The sequence below is a fragment of the Planococcus citri genome, chromosome 4 (genome assembly GCF_950023065.1).
Source record: "Planococcus citri chromosome 4, ihPlaCitr1.1, whole genome shotgun sequence".
Classification (NCBI taxonomy): domain Eukaryota; kingdom Metazoa; phylum Arthropoda; class Insecta; order Hemiptera; family Pseudococcidae; genus Planococcus; species Planococcus citri.
In genome coordinates, this window is record NC_088680.1 from 30,084,805 (window position 1) to 30,095,009 (window position 10,205).

Consider the following 10,205-nt stretch of genomic DNA (forward strand, 5'->3'; position numbering starts at 1 on the left):
ATCCGTTTGTATCATTTTTATTTTTATTGTTTATGTATACAGGTAGGTATGTGCGAAGGTTTTTGATCTACGGTGTTAAGAGATGAAAGAAAATTTAAATTTTTTTGGAAATTTAAAAAACGATGAGGTAATTAATGAAATTAATTAGGTATTAATACTTGGTAAGGGACGTAGGTTGATGAGTGGACAGAATAGGTATTTAAAGTGCTTCAAGAATATTAAATGCAAATAAAATTGATCACAATTTTACATTGCGAGTAATAGGTAGGTACTTCTGCCTTTTTTCTCGAAGAATTGATGAAAAAATAACTTGAATAAATTTTATCCCCATAATTCAATCCATCCATACATTTTGAAAATTCTAACAAAATTGAATCGAAAATAATTGATTTACATTTTTTCTTTTAGAATATTTCTAGTCCCTTCAATTTTAAAGTTAGGCAAAAATTCATAATGACAATGTTTGTTCTCAATGTTTTTTCAAAGCTCGGTTGCCCATCAAATTTCAGAGATAGGCAACTTCTCCATCTAACATATTTTTTTTTACTTGTATCCGATTGGCGATTATCGTTATATCCAAATCCGAAGTTTGTACTACCACTTCTCAAACACACTGCATTGCAAATCTTGTTTCATGAAAAAAAAAAAAAAAAAAATATTTGTCACCATATTCCTTCTCTGATCGATAATTTGTTTCGTATTTGTAAAATAATAACTGAATGAATCAAAATCAAAGAAGAAATGAACTGCAAACCTGCATAAAAAATCTGTCTGTAATGCTGTATCCAAAAATTAAATTATTGAAAAGAAATATAATAGAATGGAAAGTGTTTGAATTATGAAGCGTCATGTGAGAAAACTGAAAAAATTAACATACTTACCTAACACTTCATTCAAATTTCAAACTTCAACCTGCTTCTTCGATTAGTAACTTCATCATTACCATTTAAGCAAGAAACTATCTACGTTGTTCTTCAAGAAGTCAAAAATTAAATTTAAAAAATAAAACCTTTAATTTGAACGCTGTGTCTATTTTAATACTACCTATTTGCCAACATATTAATTTTAATGCAAGAAATTATTCTTTTGCTCCAGATAATTCAATTTTTTCAATTTTCTTTTTAATTTTATAGAAACATCCTGTTTCAAACTTTTCCATGGCCATTGTTAGTAACTTTCTAGATTACTTATCCTTAGAGTTGGTTCAAGTATTTCTATTTTTTTTATTTTATTTATTTAGTCTTCACTTTCTTATAATTTAAACTCGACTTGATTAATTTTTTGTTCATCTTTATACCTATTTAGATCAAACACTCGTAAACTTTTAAAGCCAATTTTCCGGTTCACAAACTTACCAAAAATTGCATGAAAGTGTTGAAAAACGTGTTAAAATGATGGGAAAACACTAGAACTGAAATAGCTAAAAATTACCCAAAAATGACGAAACTTTAGCAAAATTTGGAAAAGAAAGTTTAAAATGGTGATTTGAAAGTGTTAGAATCCATTCATGAAAGCTGATACGTCACTAAAAATTGCCAAAAAGTAATATAATTTCTGGAAAATTTGATAAAATTCTACAAAAATGCACAAAAAAGCATTTAAAATCAGGTGTACTAAAAATTATTAAAACATTCTGAAATTTCAGATTTACCAAAAATACACGATAAAGGTTAAAAAACATTTTGAAATAATTTAAACTCATCCATAAAAGCGTTAAAGACATTGAAAATTACCAAAAAAAATATACAATTTCGACGAAATTTGCTGAAAATCCATAAAAAAGTACTGGAAACGTGTTACCTAAAAATGATATAAAAATATTCGTATAAAAAAATTATGATAAACAAATTTTGGGCTCTATTTCATTTTGACAGAAAGAACAAAGAACATATAGTCAAGAGAAAAAATTATAAATGTAAATAAACAGCGAAAATAAAATGAAAATTAACAGCAATAGAAAATAAAAATAAATCACAAATCACCATTGACAAATATTAAATATTCGCAAAAAAAAAAAAAAAGAAAATAAGAAAGAAAATACAACCATGAGTTACAAAACGTATAAAAATTGCTTGGCGGATACATTATTAAGTTATTGTTTTCGAAACTCAATGAAAAAAAATGAAATAATTAATTATGGTTGAATTTGAATATATTATCGTCATCGCCGAAGGTAATGACACTTTAGGACTAGAATCCTGCAAAAAAAATTAATTAGTTTTTTCCACAGGCTATTTTTCAGAAAAAAAAAATTAATAAATAAATTAAAAATAATAATTTACCGGATCATCATTCACAACGCATCGATTAATTCTTGGAAATCAGTAACATACCAATCAGCTCTAGCTTTAACTTCTTCTCTAACCACATTACCTCCGAACCCTTGACGAAAGTAAATAAAACCCGAATTAATCGATTACGAATATTTTCGTATACACAATACTTCAAAAAAAATTATAAAAACCAAAGCAAATAATTCACCGATAAATGCATCAGCAGGTGGACAAGCTTCGGCATCGGTTATACCGTCACCGATCATGATCACCTTATTATAACTATGTTTCTTCTTAAGCTGTTCGATAACTTGAGCTTTTCCTCCGCTCTTCGACGTAGGTTCACTTTCATCAAATCCGGCATAATCTCCTGTCATAAAAAACAGCACACCATAACGTTAAATCACGTAATTGAGATTTTAACATTGAAATTAAACTATTTATCAGCATCGTTATCGATTACCATTGAAAAAAAACTTGAGTTTGTTCGCATAAATATTCTGTAACGGTACATTTAATTCAATGGCTATCGGCCCGATTACGCCACGAAAACCACCAGATACCAAATATACTGGTATGCTTTTATGGTGTAGTTTGTCAATCAATTCTCTACAATTGTTAACTAAGTATGAGTGTTATAACCATTAGCAAAGCGTATAGAAAGTTGACGCCTACTTACTTGACATTTTTTGTCAGTTGAACTGGGTGTAATTTGATGAAATCTCGCATTTGAGTTATCGTTGGTGAGATTATACTTAATCTTCGGGATAACGATTCGCTGAATTCGACTTGGCCCGACATGGCTGATTTGGTTCTGAAAAAGAAGGTAGATTTGAACGAATGACGTGATTTCTTCTAAATAGAGAAGTATACCTAGAAGTAATCCACTTACAAAGCTTTAATTTCGTCCGATTTACCGCAAAATGTAGCCAATTCGTCGATAGCTTCGTTTTGAATGACAGTAGAGTCCACATCGAAACACACAGCATCAGCGTTCTTCCAAATGGTTAGAATATCTTCTTTCATTTTCAAAATCAGCGATACAAATAAGACGATATTACAGATGAAATTTAATTCGTTATAGGGAGCTGTAAAAGCAAAATTTTATTAAAATTTTAACATAATTATGAAAGGAAGAGAAGAAAAGTCGACTTACTTCGAGTGAAGATGAATTCGCAAGTTCGTAGAATGAAAACACAAACACCTAACACATCTTCGATCCAATGGAACCGTACGAACGACTGGGAATGAGGAGTGTTAAATTATTAATATTCAAAAACCTTACGCAACCGACTGACCGTAAACAAAGCTGACATCAAGAATTCAACGTAATTTATGACATGAGCAAAGCTGTACGAGGCTACGACACAATCTTGGAATTCAAACTGAAGAGCCAGAATCAACTGACCTACAAGTGTGCGATTAATTACTACGAAGAGTGATAAAGAAGCTATAAATTTTTATCGTAATTCATGATAGAAAGTCACGAATGATTAACTTTGATTATTAATTCGCTAATTACCAATTTACTACGCTATTTTACAAGTGCCATCAATCAGCTGATCGATAGTTTGTTGACTTCCCCTTCCTAAGCTATTTGTTCGTCTTGACTGCTACTTTGCTGATTGCAGGAAGATTTTTCCTGTTTGATTTGATTCTATAATTTTCATTTAAATTTCATTTCGTAACAACAAATTAGCAAAATATTTTCAAAATTTTCAATTTTTTATCAAAATTTCTTATCAAAATGTGAACATTATCAAAATAACGAGTTCCTCGATTTACTGGATCGCGCCAATTTGGTGGTTTCCAATTTTTCCCTGAACAAAATTTCAGGTTTTCATCTATCCAGTTTTTTGTTATAAGTCGTTGCGTTGGTGATTTTTTTCAAAAAATAAATTCACGTGAGGATAATTGGATTGGTCTTTGTTGAGATATGAGATTTCGTAATACTTGTTAATTTTTGATCAAGTAGTAGGATTAAATTTTTTATTAATAACAAAATGGAAGAAAACGTTGTGAAACCGATGATTGCAATCGAAGCAGAATCTCAGAAGGTTTGATATCATCATACGTTTACTTCTTCTCCATAAAAGTAGAGCATTCTGTATCGATATTTATCTTCGCAGATGCAAGAACTAAACAGCATAGAAGGATTAACAGTCTGCGATCAAGATGTAGTCGAAAGAGAAGTCCTTCGTCAGATGAACGAAGCCTGTCAAGATGAAGAAGTCGAAGAAGGAGAGTTATCAGAAGATGAGCAGAAAGAACCATCGAAAAATGAAACCATCCCAATGATGTTTGTAAACGACACGGTTAATGAGACAGAAGCCGAACGAAAAGTCAGACTAGGAGAAATGACACCTTTCGGAAGTATCCTTCAGTCGGATTCAAATGCTGCTAGGTACTTTCCATCTTCTGAGTTAATTAAATCAGCCTTTTCATCACTAAATTTCTTATCTTTTTTTCAAGTAGCTCGTTGGAAAAAAATTCATCCGTAATGAGATACTTGAAACAGCAAGAAGAATTGCAAAAGAAATTCAAAAACGAGAAAAAAACACACGTTAAGCAGACGCATCAAAAACAAGTGCTTCCGTCACCGAAAAAACGTCGAAAAAAAATCAAACTCGGGACTGAAACTGTTGAAGAATGTTCTGCTAAAAGTGGACCTCTTCTGAGTGAAAGAATGACTATAGATTTCGAAGAGGCTTCCGGCAGTGAATATTGTCCTTCTGATGAAGATATCAGTTCTTCCGAAAATGGTACTAATAATAAAAAATATGTAATTTTCGATCTTAGAAGTATTTTATGGTACTAATAATGTTTCTCAATTGCGCAGAAAATGAGTCGTCGAAAAAAGAAACTAAAGAAAACCGTCAAGGAAAGAAACGAAAAAAGGCTTTCCATATTTCCGGTGATGATATGAGCGATGAATCCGATACAGCAGTTGGTTCTACTCGCAAACAAATCACACACAAAGGTGTCTCCATCGACTATCGTTTCACTTAAATTTTCCACTGCATAAAACACACATTTAACCGAATTTAACGTTTCAGTTACAAAAGAGTTAGACGACGGAGACGAAATAGAATACCAAAATCGGCTGAAAGCGTACGAAAAATCATTCGATACCACAGAAATGCTGTATTACGAATTCGATAACAGCTATTTCAAAATACCTCTTCAAACATGGTCTAAATTATACAAGTAAGTTGATAAAATTGCAAAATCTCCACAGTGTAAAATTTATTCGACTTACACGTGTTTTGAAAATATCCCAGCTATCAGAAAGTAGGTGTTCAATGGTTGTGGGAGTTGAATCAACACGAAGTTGGTGGAATTCTTGGCGATGAGATGGGTCTTGGGAAGACCATCCAGGTTATTTCGTTCCTATCGGGAATATTTTACAGCAAGTTGAAAAATAAGCATTTACCTTATCGCGGATTGGGTCCATCTTTAATTGTTTGTCCTGCTACTCTAATGCATCAATGGGTTAAAGAATTCCACCAGTGGTTGCCCCCTGTAAGAATCGCTATTTTACACGCTTCGGGCACTTATTCAGGTAGGGTGAATTTGTAATTTCATTGCTAAAAAATTATTCCAATCTACAATTTGGTATTTTTTTCTCAATTCAGGTGACAAAAAAAAATTAATAAGAGAGCTGTTTAAATCACGCGGTATAATCGTCACATCTTACGTCAGTATGGTCCAATACAGCGAAGAAATACTACGATATGACTGGCATTATGTGATTTTAGACGAAGGACATAAGATTCGCAATCCCGATGCCAAAGTATGTATTTTCAAATTTCATTCAAGTTGGAAACAATTTAGTCAAAGACTGACCTTTTTTCTCATGTGTAGATCACACTGACGGTGAAACAATTGAAAACACCTCATCGTTTGATTCTTTCCGGATCTCCTTTGCAAAATAATCTCGAAGAATTATGGTCTCTATTCGACTTCATCTATCCGGGAAAATTAGGTTCTTTACCGATGTTTCAATCGCAATTTTCTGTTCCTATAACTCACGGTGGTTATGCCAATGCTTCCGAAGTTGAAGTAAGTCTCGATCAATTCACTCTTTACCCAATGTTAGATCAATTTTTAAAAATAATTTTGGTATATTTTCCAGGTAACGATTGCTTATAAATGTGCTACCGTTTTGAAAGAACTCATATCTCCTTATTTATTAAGACGAGCCAAATTGGATGTAAAATCGCATATAGATCTTCCAGAAAAAAATGAACAAGTGTTATTTTGTCAGTTGACCGAAGAACAAAGGAGCTTGTATAGATCGTATTTGGATTCTGGCGAAATTCATAGAATATTAGAAGGCCAAGCTAAGATATTTGTAGGCTTGATAAATTTACGAAAAATCTGTAATCATCCCGATTTGTACAGCGGTGGTCCGAAATTACTCGTTGGCGTAAGTTTGGATTAATTTGCTCTTCTTCGATGGTGAAAAAAGAAAGAATTAAATTTTTGATAATTTTTCAGCAATCGGAAGATCATTTACCAGAAGAAGAACGTTATGGATACTGGAGAAAGTCTGGGAAAATGATAGTTTTGGAAACGTTGTTGAAAATTTGGCATAAACAGGGTCATAAAGTTTTACTTTTTTCACAGAGTAAAAAAGTTGGTATAAAATTTTCAAAATATTTTCAATCACTTTTTTCAACTTTTGATAATTTTTTTTTTATTTGAACAGATGCTGGATATTTTGGAATTATTTTTGATATCGCTCAATTACTCGTTCTTGAAAATGGATGGTTCTACGAGTATTGCTTCTCGACAGCCGTTAATTACGAAATTTAATACCGTAAGCAGCGTTGAATTGGTCAATATTCCAAATAATGGTCACGAACGTGTATAATTTTGTTTAAAATTCCATTTCCAGGACCCTAATTACTTCGTAATGCTGCTGACTACTAAAGTTGGCGGATTAGGGGTTAATCTAACGGGAGCCAATCGTATTATAATTTTTGATCCTGATTGGAATCCGGCCACTGATACTCAAGCTCGCGAAAGAGCTTGGAGAATAGGTCAGAAACAAGACGTAACCATTTATCGATTCATCACCGTTGGAACTATCGAAGAAAAGGTATCTTCGATTTTGCATATCATTCGTTTTTTTTTTTCATTTTGGAGCTGAAAATTGTGTTTTTTTCATTATTTAGATTTACCATAGGCAAATTTTCAAGCAATTTTTAACCAATAAGGTGTTAAAAGATCCTAAACAGAGGAGATTTTTCAAATCCAACGATTTATTCGAACTCTTCACGTTGAAAGAATCGAACCAAGAAGGCTCTACAGAAACTGGCGCTATTTTTGCTGGAACTGGATCTGAAGTATGTTGGAAAATCAAAATACTCCTAAACAGAAATCAGTACTTCTCACTAACTGTAATTTTTATTCCCAAACAGATTAATCTGAATAATTTAAATTTCAAGAAGAAAAAACCCAAAAAGAAGTCTCTTCCCGAAATACATTTTTCTAAAAGCAAGATTGAAAAAATGAAACTAATCGCTCAACGTTTAAGCCAAAAATTAGTTCAGCAAACTTCCACTTCTAAGCCAACAGATGCTAATGCTACTACCGATGAAACCGAATCTGCTCCTCAACCTTCTACTTCAACTTCGCAACAAATTGAAACCTCGAAAAGTGAAAACAGTGCCGAAAAAGTACCTGAATCAGATCTAAATATCGTTAAAAGCAATTCAAGCGATGAAAGCCATTCAAAAGTGGAAAAATTGGACGAATCGAAGAAGAAGAAAAAGAGTAAACGTAAGAAACACTTGTTTGAAGGAGAATACGTACCTTATCTTGTTAAATCGAAAGCTGCCAAGCAAAAAGAAGATGAAACTGAAGTTAAAGCGGAAAACGACGAATACGTATTGAAAAAATTATTCACGAAATCTGGTAATTTATCTTTGCTCATTTGATTTTATTATCAAGAAAAAAAATAGAAACATTTTGTTAATTGACGTATTATTTTCCAGGCATTTGTTCTGCTCTTCAACACGACACAATTATGGAAGGAGGTCCAGCGGATTTCGCTTTAGTTGAAAAAGAAGCCGAGAAAATAGCTCAAGAAGCCATCAACGAATTGAAGAAGAGCCAAGAAACGTGTTTTCCAGCTCGAACTGGAATACCGAACTGGACTGGTAAACATGGAAAGTACGTTTGCAAAGTTCTACCTCATATCGTTTACCATTTTATACCGCTTTCGAACATCATCATCAATTTTGATTATTGTCACGTTGAATTTTCAGGAAACAATCCACCACCAAGATGCTTTCGTCGACCGATATTTTGGATAAAATCAAGAAAAGAAACGGTACCGTTGCACCTGCTAAATCTGAAACTCAAGTTTTACTCGATTTAAAAAATTACCTATCGAGTATGGGTGGTACAGCGAGCACCGATGCTCTGATACAGAATTTCCAGCCTCTGTTGCCTATCAGTATGACACCTTTGTTTAAAAGTTTACTCAACAAAGTGTGTACGTTTTACAGAGCTCCGGATGGTAAAGGATATTGGAGTTTGAAACCGGAGTTTCAATGAGTTCTTCCAAGGTGTTGCTTTTCCATTTCCTGTGATCGTATTCTTTTTTGTGAATGCATTTTTTTATATGGAATTTTTTGTATTTTTGCCTAGTCATTTGTTGAAATTCAACTAAGACACTTGTTCGTTCAATTTCAATTTTTCGTATACTTATATTTGCAAATGTGAATTCCACGTTGAAATTTCGTTCTTAATATTAAGATTTGTTTATTGTTAGAGGGCTGTTGTGTTTTTTAATTTAAAAGATATCTCTATTTTTACCTCAAATAATGTGATTTTTGTTTTATTTATATCATTTTGTATCGATTTTGTATTCGTTAGGTTCTAGGTTGCAATAAAATCGTTTCGTAGAATTTTATGGCTTTAATTCTTATGTTAAAATATTTCAGTGATGAAAGAACGTCCACAGAGATTGACGAAGTATTCGTTTTACTATTTATTTACTCGTAAGTAAAGGAAGACAAGATGAAATCAAAACTGAGAAAGTTTTCAAAAGAAAAGTGAATTCTATTTTTTCAGGAGAATCGAATCTCACTAGAAGCAGATTCTAATCTAACTGATTCTTGAACCAATTTTTTTTGTCAAGTTTTTCTGTTGTTCTTTTTGGATCGGTTTCTTGAGGTGTTCGTTTTTGTGAACAAAAAATTTTTCAACTCAAAACCGATTTGATAACAAAAAAAAATCTAGAAGCAAGAAGCGATTTGGAGAAGTGGCTGTGAGTAAGCCTTCTGTTCATCTTCATAATTCCAACATCTGATCAAGTGATAAAATACTTCTCTGTTACCAAAACGAAAGAAAGAATTCGCCTAAACCAATAAACATACGATAAATCGTTTTCAAAAATGTACAATGAGCAATTTAACTTACCTATCTACCAAAAAAAATAAGAACACAAAATTGCCAGAATAAATCTTTAAAACATTGAAACTCCACCAAACCAAATACAGAGTGTCTGGACAAGTTGCCTATCTTTAAAATTGAAGGGGCTAAAAATTGTATTTTAAATGAAAAAAATGAGAAAAACGTACTTTTGACCATGGCCATGAGAAGAGCGTAAAATTAACAAATTGTCATTATGCATTTTTGCCCAACTTTGAAATTAAAGGGGCTGAAAATATTTTTACAAAGTTGAAAAAATACGATTAAAATGAAAAAATTGATCGGGGAAGGAGGAGTTGAAAAATGAAAATAAGTATTTTGAAATGTTGTGATTTTTTTTTTGAAAGGTAGTGACAAAGTAACGAAAATGTGGTGATTTTACATCAACAAATTCCTATAGACACCCGGAGATAGGTAGGTAGTAGGTAGGTATTATGTACAGGGTGCCCAGAAATATCGAGCACCCCTAAGAAAGTTTTCTACTAA

The 10,205-nt window shown here is 32.4% G+C and overlaps 2 protein-coding genes across 2 annotated transcripts; one reads left to right on the plus strand and one right to left on the minus strand.

The window, feature by feature from the left end:
- Positions 1 to 1,834: 1,834 nt before the first annotated feature.
- Positions 1,835 to 3,936, minus strand: aay (phosphoserine phosphatase). The gene is made up of 7 exons (XM_065359969.1): positions 3,430 to 3,936; positions 3,166 to 3,361; positions 2,953 to 3,087; positions 2,737 to 2,882; positions 2,482 to 2,643; positions 2,283 to 2,382; positions 1,835 to 2,198 (listed from the first exon to the last, which is right to left on the minus strand). Exons 2-6 carry the CDS (start codon positions 3,297 to 3,299, stop codon positions 2,294 to 2,296), a joined length of 666 nt encoding a protein of 221 aa, XP_065216041.1. The 5' UTR covers positions 3,300 to 3,361; positions 3,430 to 3,936; the 3' UTR covers positions 1,835 to 2,198; positions 2,283 to 2,293.
- A 184-nt stretch (positions 3,937 to 4,120) lies between these two features.
- LOC135842491 (DNA excision repair protein ERCC-6-like) lies at positions 4,121 to 9,193 on the plus strand. The gene is made up of 16 exons (XM_065359968.1): positions 4,121 to 4,330; positions 4,403 to 4,677; positions 4,749 to 5,035; positions 5,113 to 5,253; positions 5,330 to 5,480; positions 5,555 to 5,835; positions 5,909 to 6,066; positions 6,138 to 6,335; positions 6,409 to 6,702; positions 6,774 to 6,911; positions 6,985 to 7,095; positions 7,174 to 7,377; positions 7,454 to 7,624; positions 7,700 to 8,195; positions 8,276 to 8,453; positions 8,549 to 9,193. The coding sequence occupies exons 1-16, from the start codon at positions 4,277 to 4,279 to the stop codon at positions 8,838 to 8,840; spliced, it is 3,429 nt and encodes a 1,142-aa protein (XP_065216040.1). The 5' UTR covers positions 4,121 to 4,276; the 3' UTR covers positions 8,841 to 9,193.
- The last annotated feature ends 1,012 nt before the right edge of the window (positions 9,194 to 10,205 follow it).

Excerpts from the sequence above, each read along its gene's own strand:
- aay (XM_065359969.1), bottom strand. The coding sequence starts at position 3,299 with ATGAAAGAAGATATTCTAACCATTTGGAAGAACGCTGATGCTGTGTGT. Across the intron at positions 3,088-3,165 it reads TCGGACGAAATTAAAGCTTT|AACCAAATCAGCCATGTCGG; the intron begins GTAAGTGGATTA and ends CTTCTTTTTCAG. Across the intron at positions 2,644-2,736 it reads ACTCAAGTTTTTTTTCAATG|GAGATTATGCCGGATTTGAT; the intron begins GTAATCGATAAC and ends TTTTTATGACAG.
- LOC135842491 (XM_065359968.1), top strand. The coding sequence starts at position 4,277 with ATGGAAGAAAACGTTGTGAAACCGATGATTGCAATCGAAGCAGAATCT. Across the intron at positions 4,678-4,748 it reads TCGGATTCAAATGCTGCTAG|CTCGTTGGAAAAAAATTCAT; the intron begins GTACTTTCCATC and ends TTTTTCAAGTAG. Across the intron at positions 6,912-6,984 it reads TTTTTTCACAGAGTAAAAAA|ATGCTGGATATTTTGGAATT; the intron begins GTTGGTATAAAA and ends TTATTTGAACAG.